We start from the raw sequence: 20,627 nt of genomic DNA, 5'->3' as shown, positions 1-20,627 counted from the left end.
CCGAACCCCTGGCGAGGTCCAGGAACAGGAGGTGAGGATGGGGGCTGGGTCAGCTACTACCTGGCAGATGAACCCTGTGACGCTAGCAGTGACCTGGACACGTTTCAGACAGGGCATCGTGCCCTCCGAGCCGAGTCCGTGGCCCTGCCCGGCCCTCGAAACAGACCCTCCAATGTCCTTAAGACACAGTCGTGGCCACACTCGCTCACGGGCAACCAAGACACAGAGCTCACTGCTTAGCGATGGCATGCCCTGTGACAAGGGGCAGTACTGACTCTCAATCTCTGAACGCACCGGCCTCCCAAGGGCGGCCAATCCCAGAAAGCGGGGGCTTGGGGGCGAGAGCTGAGCCTGGAGAGCGGCCCCTCCACCACTGAGAACTGCCACTTCAGGCAAAGGAATCGATTACTTTAACCAAGTCTCCCCCGTGACACAGCTCCTCACTTTGGGTTTCCCTGGGCGCTGGGGAGGGGGTGCGTGGTGTGGAGGTGGGCAGGGGGAGAGAGGGGGATGAAGGGAGATAGTAAAGTGCTCACTGGGGCTTGGCCTGTGGTGGGTGCACGGAGCTCATGGCTGCTTTCTCCGTCAGTATGCATGAAGGATTTTTGGACAACAGAACACTGAACCTGGCGAGATGACCAGGGGGAGTGTGGAGAGGGGTAGTTTGGAGTAGGTGCCGTGGAGGAGGGCCAGCTCTGACTTCACAGCGGGACTCCGCAGCCCTCGCCGACCTTCCCACCTAACTGCCAGGACCAGGGGCAGACAGGGACATACTCCCATTTTGTCCTGCTGGCCCAGGACCAGTTGGATGAGTTGTCCTGGGGTCCCAGGTCCGCTGCTCAGCTACTCCCTGGCCTCACTGACCCCATCAGTACGGGCGTGACAATTGGAGAAAAGATGAATGGAGGGCCTAGAGTGTGTCAGGCGCTAGGCTGTGAGCTGTGGGTAGCGTGGGATGATATGCTCCCCCCCCCCCGCGGCCCTGGAGGGACAAGGCCATGGGTCAGTGCCCAAGAGGCACTGTAGGCCATGGGAGGCCCCTGGAGAGGACACGAGGAGAGTGAGAGGGGCCGGCACCCCCTGCAGCCTGCCAGGTGGAGGACATGGGCATGATCCTCATGGCAATGGGCTCCTGCCCCCTGTGGCACTGGCGTGGAAGAGGCAGGGGTAAAGCAGGCAAGAACGGAGCCTGGCAGACCAATCAGGACGGGTGGGGGTGCGCAGGGTGGGGGGACATCCGAGAGGGGAGACACCGGGAATTTCATGATCCGGGGGTGGGGGTGCTAGGGAAGGGGAGGATTTGGGGGCACACCTGCTCAAGGCCTGGCAAACGGGTGGCCACGGCTGCGCAAAGGCGTGGCTTGAGAGCAGAGCAGCGGACCCTTGAGGAAGGTATAGGCTTGCCCGGGGTTGCAGCTTTTGAAGCCACGAGGGTGCCCTATGTGGGGAGAGGGCTCCTCCTGGCTGCTCGTCTCATCAGAGAAGGCACCTGAGCGCCCGGAGAATGGCCTGCTCTCCCAGGCTCTGTGGCAAGAGACTTGTTAGGGACCCAGCCCCACGGGCCCCCTCCTCGGTGGCCACTGTGATCCCAAGTGGGGAGTGGGCAGTGGCAGGACCTCCCCCATCCCAGGCGCCCGCCTGCCTGGCAGCACCTCGGTCTTACCTGGGTAGGGGTCCTCACCTCCTGCTCAGCCCACTTATAGGCTGCCAGGTGGGGGGAGACCAGGAGGTGGCGAGCTTGGAATCGGGCCACAGTCACAGCCACAGCCACAGCAGGAGGGACAGGCCACACCCCCCTCCTCACACAGGCACAGCCGGAAGAAATGAGACAGACACGTCCCCACCCCAGGGGCTAGACCTTAGCTTCGGAATGTGACAATTTATTTGGGGGGCAAAAGAGGCTTTCCACTCCCCCTTCCTGGCATTGATACAACATTGAAGAGCAGCAGAACTAAACGTACAAGACGAGAGTAATCGGCACAAACCCCCCTCCCCCGGCCTGGAAACAACCAAATCCAGAACAACAGAACCAAAACCCACACCCAAAACACGCCGTCTTCTCCACCTGCAGCCTCTGGGAGGGGGCAGGTGGCCTGGGGGACCCACCCCCACGCTGGGGCGGCATCTCCACTCCTGGTCTCCTGCCAACCCAACTCGGTCCCTCTCTTTCACCACTGGAGGCAAAGTTTAGCCAGCTGGGAGCTGGATGGTTGAACCACAGACAAAGGCAACACTTCATTTTTAAAATGAGAAAGAGAAAAAACAGACAGCGCCCCTCCCCAAATATAGAGCTATATACGTATATTTTATATATATAGAATTCATTCGTGCACAATTCATTAAATGAGCTTTTCAAAAATTAAAAAAATTATAAGATACATTTCTTTAGGCCTTTGTGTTTTTAAATTAAAACGAACAAAACGTGTCCACCTGCACCCCACCCAATAGCGGGGGTTCGGCCCCAGAACTCTTCGTTCCTTCTACCTTGGCCTCTTGCGAGGGGTCCCCTGTTAGACCACCAGCCCCGTTTGCCTAGCTGAAGCTCTGCATACAGTAGGCACTCACTCACTGTTGGAGTGGGGTATCGACTCCTTCAAGGCAGGGCAGGGGGACCCCGCAGGCCTGGGGCGTGGGGTCTTCAGTCCCCATCAGCCTGTCCCCCTATTTCGGCATCTTGGTGACTGTCAGCAAGACGGAGTCAGGTTAGGGAGACCCACTCCTGGGGTGTTAGCCCCTAAACTCCTTTCTGAATCTGAGCGGAGACGCAGACTGAAAAAAACGAAAACCTCTAAACACTTTCCTTTTCTTTTTAAAAGTGATTCCTTAAACCATACAAGCCCCCCAAGGCTGCCGCTAGTGCATGGGAGCCCAAAAGTGGAACTGACCATGTGGGGCTCCACTGTCCGGCATGGGCCAAGTGCAAAAACAAAACAAAAAACCCCAAAACACCCAACCCAACCAACCAATAAAACCCCAATAGGTGGGAATGGCAGTGCGTCTGCTTGGGTCCCCACGGAGGCTAAAAGGGCTGGTGATAGACCAGCACCCCTGACCTAACAGGTTCCTCCTCCGGGCTGATCCCTCACCCAGGACTGCCTGGCAAGGGGGTGGGGGGGAGCCCGCCAGCTCTGCAGCGGCTGCAGCATCCGGGGTCCCCACCTGACGGGGCTTTCCCCAAAACGCCAGAGCAGCTAGGCTCTTCACCCCAGCGAAGCAGCTTTGCATCCCGGAGCCCCAGTTTTCTGGTCTTTTCCACGGGGTGATCCCTCCCACTCTGCCTACCTCGCACTGAGGTTGGACCTCAATCATCGCTTCTTTCCAGAGCAGGGGAAGGATGGAGCTGATTTTGCCCCAGAACCCTTGGCAGGGCAGGAATGAGAGGGGGCTGCGGGAGGCTAGAGGCCCCGGCGCCAGCGACCTTGGCCAGCACTGAGTCCTCAACAGCCGTTTGGACACCAGCAGTGCTTAACGAAGAGGCCTTGAGCCCGATACACCCATTTCACAGAAGGGCACACTGAGGGTCAGAGAGGAGAATGAGACAGGGAGGTGTCCCAACTTCCCACCTCCAACTGGAGACACCAGACCTCACCTGTTTCCTATGACACGTGGGTGGGGAGGGGGTGGCATTAAGGGGAGGTGACAGAGGCCCCCACCGCTACTGAATATGGGAGATCGGGCTTTGGGGGTATTTCACATATAAAAATAAAGCAAACCAGAATGCAACTTCTGCTTGGTAATTAGGCAAACGGAAAAGCAGCAAGGGGAGAGGAAGGGCCAGTAGGAGGCTGATTCGTGCAAGAGTGGGGGTGGGGTTGTGGGTCCCCACTCTGAGCCACCCTGGGAGAGAGGTAAGGAAGGCTCCACTTGCTCTCGACCCTGTGCCCACCTGGGCCTCCCAGGGGAGGTGCCCACCTCGAAGCAGTGTGCATGCGTGCCTCTGCGTGTGCTGAGATGGGGTGGGGCCACGTGGCTGAGGGTCAGGGCAGCAACACCTGTGGAAAGAGAAGGGGCAGGCATGCCCTTCTCCCCACGGTTACCTCCAATCCCTTAGGGTCACCACCTAAGATTCTCCCAGAGTCTACAGCTCCTGTCTTCCTGAAGCCTGTACCCCTGACCTGGCCAGGGAAGCTCAGGGGTGTCATGGTCTTTGGGGTGATGGGGAGGGAGGGACCAGATGACCCGACAAGCTGGCAAACAAGCAGAAGAGAGCAAGAAACCCAGCTGTATCTACTCACCGGCCTTCCTGGACAAAGTCACCGAGGGCACACCAGTGGGACTCCCGCTGACCCCCCCACCCTCCCCCCAAACTCAGTCCCATTAGCCTGGCCCCTGCAGCTCTCGCTAGTTCCATGGGGACCAGCGGTCAGCCTTCCCTTTGAAGGAGGGTAGGTGTGGGGTCTAGGCCCAGGACAGGAGGGAGGCCACCCCCTGCGTCAGGCCGAGGAGAGCGAGCGAGCAGTCGGCCAGACCCCAGGGACCCGCGGCCAGGCCCAGGCCTCCACCCCCATTCCCAACATCGCCACCTCACCTGTGCAATCATTGCGGTACTAGTTTTTCTTTAAATATCTCTTTCTCTCCCCCCCCCTCCCGTTCCCACCCGACCCCATAGGAATCCCACAATATTTTTTTCTATTTCTTTTTTCTTTTTTTCCTCTTTTTTTGTTTTTTGTTTTTTTGCAAAACTAATTCTTTCACTTTCCTGTCATAAAATCACCTCTGAAAACACAACTTCTTTACAAAAAAGTCACGAATGACACAGACTCTCAGGAAAACACATTTCTATGGTCTCTGGAAAACACCTGTAACTGGCACCCCAGGCGGCCACTCACCTGGGGTGTGGGGTCGGGGGGGACATCCCCTCTAAGGACAGAGGAGAAATACCAGCCCTTATTTGGGGGGAAGCCAATTGGCACTTGGACGGCCACAGAGCCAACACAAAGGGCAGGGTGGGGAGGGGTCTAGGAGTGCCAGCCCCCCAAACCCTGTGAGGGCCCTTGTTCTACATCCTGGGGTGGGGAGGGGCAGGGGCCATGCCGTGGCCCCTGGCAAGGAGATTTGGAAGAACCGAGTCCTCCCATACTTCGGACAAAGGCATTTGTTACCTAACGGGATTCCCTTTCTGCCTCCTCCTACCTTTTGCCATCACGCTTCTGAGTTGAGACCCCTCTTGCTGCACACGCCAGGAAGCTCCCTCGAGCCATGCTCAGGACCCTGCCCCCCAGGCCAGGCTGAGACCTGGGGCTGGCCAGGTGGGTGCCTCCCACAGCGCCCCAGAGCCCGGGTCCCACATACGCTCCCTCCCCTGGAGAACACAGGCCCCCTCTTTGGTCACCCCCTTTGGCCTGCCCTTCCCCCCCCAATCCAGTGCCCGGCCTAAAGCTGGGGCCCTGGTCTCTGCCACTGGCATGGACACCTCAGCTCCCTGGCAACAGAGAGAAGGAAAGCTGCCCTGGGCGCCGGGGCCCCCCACTGCTTCGAGCAGGCTGCACTCTGAGAAAAGCCTCAGTGGTCAGAAGCAAGGGCGGGGGGCCGGAGAGGCAGGAGCCCCCGGGGAGTGGTTTCCAGGCTTCCTCCTTCCCCGAGATGCAGGGGAGGAAGGAAGGGGAAGGCCGGGGTGGGGGTCTCCCTTCTCCACCTCAGTCCCCACCATGCCATGCCTGCAGCAAAGGCCTGGCTGGTTAGGCGGACTGCCCAGAAGGGTGTGGGGGCACGCACCCCAGCACAGCTGGGCCGGGGAGGGGGGACTGGCCTGGGGGCTCCACGCCAAACTCCTCGGACCCGCACCAGTCAGGGCAAGGAAAGGGCGGGCCTTCGACAACCCCGTTCTGAGGAAGCCTCAGAGCTGCCTGGAAAGCCCGGGGCCCGTGCACATCGGGTTCGTGCACAAACACGCCGTGGGGCAGCAGGTGCGCGTGCCAGCTGGAAGTTTCCACAGCAGGTTCTTGTAGCACCTTTGGTCAAGAACTGAAGGGCCCTTCAGATGCTGGGAGGCCGGGGCAGGGTGAGCCAGCCACTCCCACCTCTGAGATGGGCAGGCGGAAGGAGCCTAAAGGGTCCTGCCCGGGTGGGTCCAGAAGTGGGTGAGAAGACCCAGGCCTCTGGCTCCGCTCCCGCTGCCCTCACCGATGTGGAGGGAGGGGCCGAGGCCGGCCTCACCTCAACCTCCGACTGGGCTTCACCATCCCTGGCCCTCCTGCCCAGGCATCCAGGGGAAGGAAAGGGACAGCGCCCCCGCTGGGAGGGGGTCTCCTAAGGGGCCCCGCAGCTGCCGGGTTAGCACCGAGAAATCAGATGCTGTGTGTGAGAGCTGGAAGCAAGCTGGGGAGAGACAGAGTGGGATGCGGAGGCGGCAGCTGAACCCCAGGTTCGGGGGCTCCCCGGGAGCCCCCCAGCAGGCCCCACCATGCACGGGCAGGGAGGGTGCCCGGGGACAAGAGGGAGGACTTGCAAGTGCCCTCACCCCACCCCAGCCCTAACCCGTTCCAGGACCGCTGCTCCCACCGGGCTTCGGGGGGCTCCAACCGGCCAGCCCCATCCCGGGATCCACACCGAGCCCCTTGAAACAAGCAAAGCACAGGCAGAGGTGTCCGGGGGCGGGGGTGGGGGCAGGAGCAAGAGTATGACTTCGGGCAGGAGGGCCCCCCCAAGCCCCCCTCCTTGATGGAGCCCCCTCACTTGCTCACCCCACTGCTGCCACCACCCCCAGTGGCACCTGCGACCCCCGTAGCCACCTTCTCGAAATCCTCAGGGTTGCAGAATTCCTTGATAGTGACTGTCAGAAGGTTGCTGGTGACATCGGTGACCACCACATTGGAGCAGGGTGACATCTCGGGACGCCAGTCCCCAGCTTCGGGCTCGGAGGCGGCGCCGGCAGGCTCAGGGGCCGGCGGCGGCGCCTGGCCCAAGGCAGCAGGGACGTCGGGAGGCACCCGCTTGCCGGTGGCCGTGGCCTCAGGAGGGATGGACAGGTCGAGCACTTCCGGCTCCCGCCAGTCGGGAGCGGCTGGGCTCACGGTCTCAGGGAGCAGCTTGGGGGGCGCGTCATCGGGGTCGGAGGAGGACTGCAGCGCCGGCGAGGGGCAGCCGGAGGAGCTGGAGCTGCGGGCGTCGTAGGGGGCAGCGGGGGCGGCCAGGAGCAGCCCGGGGCCCGGGGAGGCCGCCGCGTCCGCCTTGCCCGCCGGCGGCGGAGGCAGAGGGCCGGCCGGGGGCTTGTTGTAGAGCGCGAAGGCGCCGAACTTCATGTGGCGGATCTGCGAGCGCAGGATGCTCTCGCTGAACTTCTTGCTCTTGCCGATGACGCGGTTCCTCGAGGGGACCTTGGGGCGCGGGAGCGCTCCGGCCCCCTGCCCGGCGCCGCCCCCGCCCGCACCCTTGTCGATGACCTTGAGGTTGAGGATGATGCGGTTCCGCTTGGGCTCCCGGGGCTTCACCTTGCGGTTGATGATGCGCACCGTCTCGGAGAAAGGCGAGATGGGGGGGCGCAGGCCGGGGCTGCCGCCCTGGGGGTCTGGGCGGGGCAGGGGGCGGCGGGACATGCGGTGGCAGCGGCGGATGTCCTTCTTGAGCCGGTGCACGGCGGCGCTGGAGTGCAGCTTGGGCGACGAGGCGCTGGCGCTTGGCTTGACTGAGAAGTGCACGTCGCTGATACGGAGGGCCTCGGCCTGGGCCCGCGCCTGCGGGGCGGAGGGGGCGGTGAGCGGAGGCTGGGCTGCCCCTGCGCCAGCGCCCACAAGCCCCGTCTCATCAGACCATCCTGAGAGCACCTCGGAGAATCCGCGGCGCTCCCAACCCGGTCTTAGAGATGAAGGAAAACGGACTCGGGCAGGGGAAGCCAAGTGCGCGGGTCTGAGGGCAGGTGGAGCCCTGGTCCGAGCGGGACTCCAGGACCCACTACTTTTGACGGCTGTAGGCCCCTGAGACAGCTGCCCTGGCTGACCCAGAGGAGTGTCAGCAATCAGGACGCTGCATGGGAAGAACGACCCTTTGCTCAGAAGCCCCTGACCAACTCTGCTCTGTGAAGGAGCCCAGCCTAGCCTGGCACTCCTCCACGGACCAATTCTTGGTGACAGAAGGAAGAGGGAGGCCCCTCCCTGCTCCACCCCACACCCCAGCGCCACTGACCTACTTGCAGGGTCCCAAAGGCTCTGTGCTCTCTGCTTCTAACAGGCTGCGCCTCCAGCTTGGACTTGCCTCCCTGGCTGACCGTCACCTCTGGGACAACCCCTTGGCACTCTCAGCCCCTCCTGTATGTGCCCAGCCCCCTCCACTTCCCCTCTTGGGTCTGATTCATGTCTGCCCAGGATCTGGCCCAAGGCCTGGGGCTGAGCAAATCAGTGCCAACAGATTCCAAAGCCAGCACCTAAAGCCTAGGCTGGAATCCACCCCAGGAAGACAAGGGTCTGGGGGGGATGGACCACGAGGTGGGACCAACTTCATCTCTGTGCCAGGATGGCCTGGGTGGGGGGAGTGCAGGGTGGTTGAGCAGGCCTGTGGGCAGCCAGGAACTGTCCCAGGCTCCCTGCAGCAGCTCACCTGCCACTCATGGAAAATAAGGGGTGTGGCAGGGCCCTCAGACACCCCGAGTTGAGAGCAGGGGACTCATAAGGCCATACAAACCGTCCTCCACGACCAGTCCTTCCTTCACTACCTAAGGACTAGAGTCACAAGCCAGCTGCTCGGAACTACGACTACAAACACACACGGCCTCTCCCCCACCGGCTGCCCTCCCTGGAGACGACGGGGGATGGGCAGTGAGGATGTTGGGTGATTCAATGTAATAAAGGACGGATGGGGCCTACAGGAGCACAGCTTGGGGGCACAGGCCTGTCTCAGAGGATGAAGCCTTAGTAGGAGGGAGCCCTGGTCCTTTTGGAGCCAATGACGCTCGAGGAAGCTACAGAGGCTCTGGTGGCCTGCCGCAGGGGTGCCCCTAAGACCAACAGGGGAGGCAGAGAGCCCAGCGCTGAAAGGATCAGTGGTCAAGGGACTAAAAGCAAAGGGTGACCTGTCATCGACAGACATCATGGTGTCTGCCTCAAGCCGGGTGGGAGACAGTGGTGGCTGAGGGGGAGGCCACATTCCCACAGTCAGTCTATGAGCTCCCCGAGAGCGGGATGGTGGTCTGGGGTCTCTCCACGCCCCACCCCCCCAGCACTAGACACTTAACGGGTCCCTGGGAGGTAGCCTGTGTGCCCCTAAGACAAAACTAGGTTGTATCTGACCACAATCCCCCGAAGGGGTGTTTGGGGACTCACTTGCTGAATTAGCAAGATCTTTAGAAGGTGGTAGAAACATACTTTTAACGCTACCTGGCCCTCCTGACCCCGCTGGGAGGGGGTCTCCTGGGGCTGCTTGGCCAACAGTCCCTCCGATCACTAGGTAGCAGCACCCATGGCCCAGGGTGCCCCGTGCCAGGGCTCCTTGCTCCTCCCGGGCCCCGGCCGGTGGAGCCAGGGCCTGAATCCCTCACGTCCCTTCTCAGACAAGGGCGGGAGAGAACCAGCCTCTCCTCGGCATGGCAAGCAGGGCCTTCTGCAGGGTCACCCCCAAGAGAGCTTGGGGGAATCTCCACTCTTTCTGATCCCTCCCAGGGGGTTGGAGTTCATGCCAGACCTCTGTCTTCACGGCTTTGCCCAAGTCCAGGGGTGAGGGTCCCTGAGGAGGGGCAAAAGTGGGAAACCTCAGAGCTGGGATGAAACTCTGGCTTGGTGGGCCATCACATACCGTCAGGTTCTACACGCTACCTGCTCACCGCTACGTCTGGCCCATAGCAAGTACTCGAGAAAGACGGGATTTCTCTCCCCGGGGGTGCGGGGCAGGGGGCTGATGAGCAATGATCTTTTACTAATGGACGGTTTCCAAACTTCTTATGAGAGACATTTCTTACTTTATAGCTTCTAACTATTGTTGTTGTTTTTTAAAAAAGACTGGTTTACCCTTCCTCCTCCTCCTCTCCCCACCCCAGGCTGAGAATTCTGTGAAGGTGGGACCTGGGTCTGCCTGTGAATTAAAAATGCCAACCACAGCCACCGTGTTTACGGCACGCCAACGGGGGAGAGGCACGGCGGCGAAGGGTTGGCGTGCAGCACAGACGACAGCACAGAAGATTAAAGACCTGGATTCTACCAGGTCTGAGTGACCATGGTCACTCTCTGTGACCAGTTCCACAACCTCCCTGGTTTCCGTTTTTCCAGGTGTAAAACGGGGCTCCTGGTCCCCTTCAGAACGGTTCCGGGCAGAAAGTAAGCGCGGAGTATAATTTGTTTACTATACACGCTGCCTCTCGCTGACTCAGAGAGCCACGGGCTCAGACCAAGCTGGTCTCCATCACCCCTTGCAAACACCCACATAGCTCTCCTAAGGCTCAGGTCCTCTCAGCCACCTCTCCCCCGCCTGCCCCACCGCCCCTTCGCTTCCTGGGTGTCTCCACCTTGTCCCCTCAACCGGATGTATGTACTATCTGAGGGACAGGGTGAAGAAAAGGAGCCAGAATGAAGCCAGGAAGCTGGGTGGTGGGACTGCACGTTAAGTCACCTCCTCTCTCTCGGCCTTTTTTTCATCTGGGTAATGGGAATAACACTCCTTCATAGGGTTGTTGAGAGGATTAAAGGAGAAAATCCAAGGGAGGGCTCAGCACTGTTAGGCCCAGAGCCAGTTCGGGAGCTAAGAGCTATCAAAGGAAAAAAAAAAAACGCATTTCGCAAATCCAAGCTCACGGTCATTACTCACTTGACCACTAGAGGGCGCCCCAGCTGCGCTGAGAGGTTGTCACACAGCCCACCCGCCCTCAGGCTGCTCCGCCCCATCCCTCCTCCTAAGAAGCATCAAGGGTTAAGTGTGCTCCTCCACGGATCCCCTAACGGGTGTGGGTTGGGAACAGAAGTCACGGAAATATGTAATTCTGGAAACCAGTGGTTCTTTCACGTCTGCTTTAAGTTCAATCCCTTACCCATGCACAGTGAAGCCCACCCCACCCTCCTGGGGCTTTGAGCCTTTTGCACAAACGGGAGATGCCGAGGTTGTGCATTCTGCACAGTCTCTTCCCTGCCCTTCCCGTGCCAATCGCTACCAAGTCACAGGCTGTCACGGCGGGAAGGGGCCCCGCCGCAACTTTAGCACTACTGGGCCAACGGTGGTGTCCCACGGACGCCCTTCTGCAGTCTTGCCTGTCTCCTCATCTCACCTTCCCTCTCCGACTCTGTTCTTTCTCACTAAGAAAAATTAAATAACCTCCTGAAACCTCTAAGATGGCTTCCTCTGGGGCTAGGTTTCCCTCCCTTGCCAAGGCTAATGTGCTATGCTTCCGCTCCCCCACACCCTACCCTCATTAGAAGCTTCAGAAACAGACAGGGGTGGGGGGAAGCCAGTGGCACGGCCCGGGGGGATAAACTCAAAGTGAAGTGATCTAAGGTCAAATTCAAGTTGCATTCCCCAGTGAGGAGGGGAGGCATGCAGAACAAATCCTAAGAGAGAGAAGGAAGCTGGGGGCGGGGAGGCAGGTGGCCCCCAAATGCTTCTCCTGTTCCCAGCCCTGAGGGAAACCACATTTACTTTCCCCATGGATTCTAATTCCAGGCAGAGCCCTACCAGCTCAAGGCTGGGGGAGATGAGGGTTCGCCTCACCGGATGAGCGCAAGTAACCTCCCTGCCACCCCCTCAGGAGGACAGCCCCACCTGCCTCATCCACCCCCATGCTGGAGGCCGGCTGGCCTGCCTGGACCCTGGTTTTGTCAGCGAGGATTATCCTCCTCCCTCACTCCCCACTCCCAGGCCCCTCTTGCTGAAGCTGGGGCTGGCCAGGGCCCGCTGCCAGGGGCTCGGTCGGGGGCTCACAACCACCCCCTGCCCAGCTGGGGCCCCTCTGGAAAGGTCCGCCTGCCTGGGCAGCCGAGGATCTGTCCCTCCCTTGCAGGCCCCGTGCTGCGCCAGGGCTAGGGGCCCGAGAGGGGGCTGCTGGGGCTGGGCCAGGTTACCTTCAGGAGGAAAGTTTTGGGTTTGGGTCCCCTCTTCTTGGGCCCATACAGCTCACGCTCCCTCTCCCTGCGGCCGAGAAACGCCAAAGGTTAAAAAGAGCCCCTTCCCGGGCCCCACTCCGCGCGGCCTTCCCCGGCTCTCCCGCTTCCCCCGCTTCCCCGCGCGGCGCCCCAGCCGAGCCTTGGCCCCGCCGCCCCTGCCAGCTCCCCAAACTCACTTCTGCTCGAAGGCTGCAATGAGCCGCGAATCCAGGATGTTCTCCTCGGGCTCCCAAGTGCTGTACCTGCCGAGTCACACATGCACAAAATAAAAATGAAAACCTAAAAGGCAGAGAAACATGCGAGGCAGCAAACGTGCACACCCCCCCCCCCCGCCACCACCAAGGGGGAAAAAAAGGCCCGGGTGTCCGCTGCCTCCCCTCCCCCCTACCCCCTCGACCCCACCGGCACTTACTTGATGGCCCACCCCTTCCATTTCACCAGGTACTCGATGCGTCCCTGAAAAACAGAGAAGAAAAAAAGGGGGGAGTGGGGGTGGGGAGGATGCGGGGACGCGAGGAGGCGGCGGCGCGGGGGTGGGCGAGAGAGCCCGGGTTAGCGGGACCGCTTCGCCCTGATGGGCCGCGGACCCGGACACCGGCTGCGGGGCAAGGCGTCCCGCCTCGGGAGGCGGCTCACCTTTCGGATCCGCCGTTTGATGATGGATTCGGCCGCGAAGACCCGCTCGCCCACTGCAGACAGCTCCATCTTGCTCAGCGGCACCCACAGCCCATAATACTCCCTGCTCCCGCGGCCGGTGCTGCACCGCTCGCGCACGCGCCGCAGCGCACAGGCCCCGGCGGGCGGGCGCGCGGTGGGGCGCGCGCTCGTGTTCCAGCTGCGGGCCGTCACGTGACCCCTCGGGGCAGGCGCGCCGTTGCCAGGACCTCCCCCTCCCCCGGGGCGGTTGCTAGGGAAAGTGAGCGCTCGCGGGGCGGGGGCGCGCTCTGGCTCTTAAAGGGGCCTCGCCTGGCGGCGGGAGTCCGGGCCCGGAACCCGGTGGATGCTTGGCTTGCGGGAAGCCTGGTGGGGCGCAGGGCAGTCTAACAAACACTTCCTTACTCCCTTCTCCATCTTCCCGGCCCCCGATGGCCGACAACTTCTCCCTCCTTTTAACACCTCCCCCTTGCAAGTCTCGCTAGGCCCCGGCGGGGGAAGGACGATGGAGTCTCTGCAGCTGCTGCGCATCCTCCCAGAAGTTTGCAAACAGTTAAATATGATACAGCAGAAATGCATTTGCCGTTGCTTTGCCAGGCCCTGCGGGAATTTCTTTAAAACATCGCCCTCCCCCTCCCCAATCCATTATTTATGTATTCGTGGGAGTGTGGTTTTGTAACCAGTTCGGATGAATTAAAACAAAAACTCCGCCGCAGGAAGAGGCGGTGGGGTGGGGGCGGTGGATGGGGTGGAGGAGGGCGGGAGGATCCTGTGCATCTGTTCTTTGGCCGGCTGGGGTCTTGGGCGGCACCTGCCTTCACCCCAGAGGCGGGTTGAGGATCGCAGCCAGGACTATGTGGCGGCGAGGGGAGGGACGGAGACGCTGTGGGGTGAGATGGGTTCCTGGCACCCCACATTAGGCCCGAGTGGGCCATCCTTGGGTCATTTGGCAGAAACCACCTACACGACCTTGTCTATATGTTTTCTGATTCCCAGGCCTCCTGGCCTCGGCGCTCTCCGGCTGCCTGCAGTTCTTCAGTGGTTCCGCCATTGCTCACAGGGAGACCAGACCCCAGCTTCCTATTTGAGGAGAGACTGGGAGACCTGGCTGTCCCGGAATGGACACAAAATAGCCCCGCCACACAAAACGCTCCATTTCTTTTTCCTTTGAATTATTTAAACTTTATTTTTTATTACACCAACTGTCTTGTTCTTTGTAAATTAAAAAAAAAAACACCTACTTACTGTCCATAGTCTCCATCAAACCATTGTTAATATCGTTATGAATCCTCTTCCAGCCTCTGTTCTCCGTCTATACAAACACACGTATGTATACATTTGTATACATTGTATATACATAGTATATATATGTATTTCTTTTTAACAAAATAGGATCTTATGAATCACACTGTCTGAAATGTGCTTTTCTCCCTTCATGATATAAAGCGAACCTCTCTTGGTGTCATTAAATGGAAATTTTGCCACCGTTTTCGTGGCTGTGGTGGAGCTGAGATGGACGTGGTGAGGGTCAGCATCTCTCTTGCTTTCATTACTTGTTTCTCAGAAAAGAGGATTTTTACTATTCTGTACTGTAATACCAATTCTTATGGTTTCAAATCGACCACATCAAAATTTCTGCTTCTCATCCCTGTATCTATACAGATTTGTCCATTATTATCTTGGAAGAAATCCCCCCTCACCTTCCTTAAAATCAACATGCTCTTGAAAATTAGCTATTTGCTGGCCAGCCCAAAGTGGGCTGTGGTCTAAGAATAGAGCTGCCTTCCTGGGGATGATGGGGGCGAATGGGCAGATGAACTGTGTGGACACGAACGTGTGTGTGTGTGTGTGTGTGTGTGTGTGTGTGTGTGTGTGTGTTCAGCCTGAGAGAGACAGGAAGCCGGATTAAGTGGGTAAACATTAAATCCATTTGTTAGTTCATTCAGCAGCTTTTGTGACCCTTTTTAAGGTTTTGTGTTAAACCACCCAAACACAGGTGCCCCAGGCTTGAGGAACTCTTCATCAGGTGAGAGAGGGACCTGTCATATAGTGTGACTGGCGGTAGAATAGACATGTAGTATTTTCCTATGGCAGCGGTAGCAAATCACCACAAACTTAGTAGCTTTAAGTAGCACAGACTTATCCTACAGTTCCAAATCAGCATCGCTGAGCTACAGTCAAGGTATCCCCAGGGCTGGCTCCTTCTGGAGGCTCTAGAAGAGAATCCATTCCTTGCCTCTTCCAGCTTCTAGAAGCTGCTGGCATTCCTTGGCTTATGGCTGCATCATTCCAATCTTTACTTTGCCTTCCCCTGACTTACCTCCTGCCTCTTTCGAACAAGGACCTCTGTGATTGCATTGGGCTTACCCACATAACTGAGGATTATCTCCTCATCTCAACATCCTTACCTTAATCATATTTGCAAAGTCCCTTTTACCCCAGGGTAACATATTACACAGTGTATGTAAGGTATCATATTCATAGGCTCTGGGGATTGGAATGTAGACATCTTTGGGTGGATGGGGCATATGCAGCCCACCACAAAAGGTATGTAAAGGATGCCTTGGGAATCTAAATGTGTTAGAGTTCTCCAGAGAAGCAGAACCATGAAGGTGTATATGGAAATATAGAAGAGGAGATTCCTTGTTGGAATCGGCTCATGTGGTTCTGAAGGTCAAGAAGTCTAGAAACTGGCGAACCAGGGAAGCTGGTAGCCCAGGGTCCAAGAACTAGGAGGCTTTGGGTGTTCGTCCCCTGGTGGGAAAGGCAGAGAACCAGGGCAGGAGAAGATCGATATCCCAGCTGGAGAAGAGAAGGAATTCACCATTCCTCTGCCTTTCTGTTCAGTTCAGGCCCACGGTGGATACATGACAACCGTGCACATTGGTGAGTGTGTATCTCTTTATTCAGTTTATGCAATCAAATGCTACTCTCTTCTGGAAACACCCTCAGGGACACACCAGAAATCATCTTTACCAGCTATCCGGGCATCCCAGAGCCCAGGCAAGCGGACACATCAAATGAACCATCATACTAGATAAGGGAGCAGTCCTCTACCTGGAGCAGAGGAGGCTGGGAGGGCTTCTCAGAGGTGGGGACATTTGACTGAGGCCTTGGAAGCTGAAGATGAATTTGCCTGCAAGTGAAGAATGAGAAAGGCAGCCCGGGTAGAGGAGTCAGCCAGAGCTTTAAGGAGAGGAAGTAACTTCCACGTTGAATCTTTCCACCTCTCCCACATCCTCTTTTTTTTTTTTTTTTTTAAGATTTTATTTATTTACCTGAGAGAGAGAGAGAGAGAGAGAGCATGAGCAGGGCAGGGAGGAACAGAGGGAGAGGGAGAAGCAGACTCCCCGCTGAGCATGGAGCCCAACACCCAGGAACCTGGGATCATGAGCTGAGCAGAAGGCAGATGCTTAACCAACTGAGCCACCCACTCTCTATTCTATGACAGCAAGTTCCTTCTACCTCTTCCACAGTCTGTCCTTCTGAGATTTGGTCCAACACCGCAAGGGAGAAGTTTAATCTCCTGGATTGTGCAAGCTGCTGCCCAGAGAAAGGGCGATTTCATTAGCTTGTGCTACGAAACACCATCACTTGTTGCCTTCATACACAAGAATCTATTTTTCATGATTCTGTGGGTCGGCTGGGCTCAGCTGGGTGGTTTGTGTGTGTGTGTGTTTTGTTTTGTTTTTTTACCTGGTCTTGCTTCGGGTCCTCCACGGGGCTGCAGTCAGAGACATGGCCAGAGGGGACTCACATGTCTGGGGGCTTAGTACTGGGTGTTGGCTGGGCCTCGCTCTCCCGAGGCCTCTCACGATTCAGCAGTCTAGCTCAGGCTTCCTCACAGGGCTGCAGGAGCCATGTAAGGAGGTGAAGAACACTGCAAGGCCTCTTAAGGCCCAGCCTTGAAAGTTGCACAACATCGCTCCCACTGCACGCTGTAGGTCAGAGTCGGCAGAATTCAGGGCCCTCGAGATTCCTGCAGCCCTGTGCGCCCTCCCCCGGCCCGGCCCGCTGTGCTTATCTCGCATAATCCCCTCCCCTGAGTCAGATGGCACTTGCAATGAGCTGATTTTCTCCCCTGAACGGGTTCAGTGAACAGGTAAGGGCTTTTGCGATATGGTAAAGTCCCTAAACCAGCTGACCCTGAGTTAATCAAAGGGAGTCCTTGATCCGGTTCTCTTCTCGCAGCACTTCTGACACCAAACGTGTGGGTTTGCTCCTCGCACCGACAGCCAGATTTTCAGCTCTTTAGACACCAATTGGATGTCGCGCAGATCCCACAAGACTCCTTCAGGCGCCGATAGCTAGTCTGGATCACTCCGACTTCTGCCTGGGCGGCTGTACATTGAGGGTTCCCATGACCCTCTCCCCAGTTTTCATCGTTTGCTGCAACAGCTCCCAGGACTCAGGGAAACACTTGACTTACATTTACCAATTTATTAGAAAAGATCTAACTCAAGAACAGCCAAAGGAAGAGACGCAGAGGGCAAGGTATGCAGAGCGGGGTGCAGACCTAACACACCCTCTCGGGGTGCACCTGCTTCCCAGCACCTCCGTGCGTTCACCAGCCCAGAAGCTCATCCAAGCGCCTTCAAGGGGGCTCTTCAAGTGCCAACCACTTGTTCTAATCACTTGGGCTGTCTGGTGACAAGTCTCAGCCTGAAGCTACCCAGGGGCAGGTGCACCAAGAGTCATTGCATTAGCATAAACTCAGGTGTGGCGGAAGGGGGCTAATGACTGAATAACACAAGACCCTCCTCTCATCCCATCACTTAGGAAATCACGAAGGTTTTAGGGGCTTTGTGCCAGGAGCCCAGGAAGAAGACCAAGTATACGTTTCTTAAACTTTTTTCTTATTATTGTTTTTAAAATTTTTATTTATTTATTTGACAGAGAGAGCGAGAGAGCACAAGCAAGGGGAGCAGCGGAGGAAAAGGAAGAAGCAGACTCCCCACTGAGCAGGGAGCCCCATGCGGGGCTCCATCCCAGGCTGATCCCAGGATGCGGGGATCATGACTAGAGCTGAAGGCAGATGCTTAACTGACTGAGCCACCCAGGCGCCCAGGAGAGCACTTTAAAAGAGGATCCAGGTGTTTGCTGAGGGGAGGGATTTGAAGCAGCAGAAACTGTCTCCTGTTGGCCTGGAGGAAACAAACTGCCGTGATGTGGACAGGACCACATGGCAGGAACGGTGGGTGGTCTCTCGGCCTCCAGAGCCCCAGTTCTACAATCTGGAGGATCCGAATTCTATTAACAACCAGTGAGCCCAGGGGAGGATCCCGGCTTTCAGATGCGAACACAGCCCCAGCCAACACCTTGACTGCGTCCTGAGACCCCAAGCAGACAATCCAGTGAAGCTGTTTCTGGACTTCTGACCCACAGAAATGGAAATGGTGCCTGAGTGTTGTGCTAGTTTGTGGCACTAAGTTTGTGGTAGCCATTTGTTACAGAGCAATAGAAAACTAACATATAAGTTTTCTAGTCGAGTTTTCCAATTCAAGGATGGGGAAATAGAGTCCACCCCTGGATAGAAGGGACAAGATCACATTGTGAAGGGGACGCAGGCCATTCTTGTAATAATTTATTACAAGTGGGTTCCTAGTTGGGACACGGCTCATACTCAAAGCTGATGGGATCCTTGGGGCCAGATGCTCTCTCCATCTGGGCACCTGCGGAATTGTGGGCACCTGGCTTAGTGTCGTCCACGAGTTGGCTCAATGGCTCCTTAGTAAATGTCTGCTGAGCAAAGGAAGGAACGGATGCGTTCAAGCCTGGGCTATGCCAGGGATGAGGGCGAGGCCTTTGCTAAAAAGGATTTGCCTGCACTTGGGGCAGGGAAGTCCTCGGGAGGGGGAGAAGTAGTTTTGTGATAGGCTTGGATGCCAGCCTGGCATGACTGATATGCTCAGACTGTCTCCTGAGGCTTTGAGTAACCTTAGAATTGGAAAAAAATATCTTTATCTCCTGTCTCTCTGAAGATCGATCCAAGTTCGCTTTCCAGAGAGGACCATCCCCTCCCTGATGCCAAAAGGCAGTGCTTTGAGCTCAGACCCACAGGCCATAGGCCTTCATGCTGCCCCAGTTTGGGGTCCTGGAGGGCTGGAGTGGGGGATATAATACAGTGGGGGTAACATCTTATGTGCATTTAACTCAGCACAGCCAAATCTATGTCTTTGTTGCCATCATTTAAAAAATAGAAAACGTTCTGCAGCTGTGTTTATTACTATGTTCTGCAACATTACTCATTGTATGTTTGCTTCAGGTAGTCGAGTGGCTTAGCAAGGATGTGCTCCCATGAGGACGCTAAGGGAGTGGGTGAAGCAGGACAGGAAGGGAGAGAAGCCGAACAGAGAACGGAGGGGTCATCTCAGGTGCAGTCCTGTGTGGCTGGGCCAGCCTGTTCCTGCAGGGTAGCTCTGGAATGAAAGTCACTCCTCCATACTTGTCCCCACCCTCCAGGCACCGGTTAAAGGAGGCAGGGAGAAGGTGTCAGGAGAGCAGTCAGTTCCAGGTACTTCCTGCTTTCTACCTCAGTGTGCAAAGTGGCTTCAGTGTATTGGGGAGGTCAGAAGGAGAGGCGCAGGTGCTGGCTGTTGGAAGGAAAGGCACATAGCACCTAGGTTGGGGTGGGGGTGGGGACTTGACAAAGAGGATCCCCTCCGGTAGGTAGCCAGCAGAGGTCGCTGTGAAGGGCTGAGCTATAACACCATGTATATTTCACTTTATGGGCTCTACAAACTCCAAGCTAATTCCCACCCCAGGGCCTTGACACCTGCTGTTCCCTCTGCCTGGAATACTCACATTTTCTCCTGATGGGCACATGTCTTGTTTTCTCACTTCTTTCAAGCTCTGCTCAAATTTCACTTCGGCAGAAAAGTATGCTCTGACCTTCTTATCTAAAGTAGTACCTGTCACTCTCTATTCCCTTCGTCACCTTGTTGTTTCTTCCTGGCCCTTAACACTACCTGATGTGATATTAACCATCGAGTTAGTGCCTCACTAGACTCCCAGCTCCACAGGAACAGGGATTTTGCCCATCCGGTGCACTTTATCTCCAGTGCTATCTCCCTGCACATAGTAGGTGTTCAATCAACATTTTTTGGATACATGAGCGGACCATTGAAAGAGCTTTCAAGCGTAATTTTGACCATATAACATATACAGGGATACAGACCCAGCAAACACTCACCGGGTATCCCCTTCCCTCCCTGTGTTGGGCTTTGGGAATGCAAAGATGGAAAGGATGGGATTTTTGTCCTCTGGCTACTGAGGTACAAGGAGGGATATAGGCGCAAACAGGTGAAGTTTGAGCTGTGCAACTTTTAGTTGTCAACCTCTCTGCACCTCAGTGTTCTTCACCTGTAAAGTGGGGATAATCATGCCTACCTTGGAGGTTCATCGTGCGGATAATGAGATAACACATGTATGGCACCTGGAACTCTGTTGGGCACGTAGTAGGTCTGTGAGAGTGGAAGTGGAAGTATGTATATGTCCCAGGCTGGCTCATAACTAAAGGGACACGGACACACACATGCACACAAGGTATATACGTCTATGTTTTTCTTCCACTGAAACTCAGTTTATTTGGTCAACTCTAGACAGCGAATCTGTGTTGGTCCCAGAGAACACCAAACACTTTATATAACGCTCATCATATCGGAGGGAATCTTCCAAGTGCTTGATACACGATATTAACTAACTTTAACTTCAAAACAATCTTAGCGGCCAGATACTAGTATGTTTCCACTTCACCGTTGCGGTTGCTGGGTTTCTATCCAAACATGAAAGACGCAGAGGCGAGCTGAACAAAGCCTAAGTTCTAGTCCATCAGACACCCTCTAGCTCCTCCTGCCACCCCATGAGATCTGCCATGTGATGTAATTTGACTTTCGAAAGTGGACAAAAAAAGCTGAAGACATGCAGTCAGGTGACGATACAAGTCTCGAGGAATTGAAA

General features: G+C 56.8%; 1 protein-coding gene across 1 annotated transcript; it reads right to left on the bottom strand.

Annotated features, from left to right (window-relative positions):
* Positions 1 to 1,859: 1,859 nt before the first annotated feature.
* On the bottom strand, positions 1,860 to 12,810 carry CBX6 (chromobox 6). The gene is made up of 5 exons (XM_045779778.2): positions 12,651 to 12,810; positions 12,427 to 12,470; positions 12,191 to 12,256; positions 11,973 to 12,039; positions 1,860 to 7,673 (listed from the first exon to the last, which is right to left on the bottom strand). Exons 1-5 carry the CDS (start codon positions 12,717 to 12,719, stop codon positions 6,672 to 6,674), a joined length of 1,248 nt encoding a protein of 415 aa, XP_045635734.2. The 5' UTR covers positions 12,720 to 12,810; the 3' UTR covers positions 1,860 to 6,671.
* Positions 12,811 to 20,627: the final 7,817 nt, after the last annotated feature.

Source organism: Ursus americanus, chromosome 17, assembly GCF_024610735.1.
Source record: "Ursus americanus isolate L20-20 chromosome 17, mUrsAme1.1.p, whole genome shotgun sequence".
NCBI classification, from domain to species: Eukaryota; Metazoa; Chordata; class Mammalia; order Carnivora; family Ursidae; genus Ursus; species Ursus americanus.
Note: the sequence above shows the minus strand (reverse complement) of the source record. Positions and strands in the feature narration are given on the sequence as shown.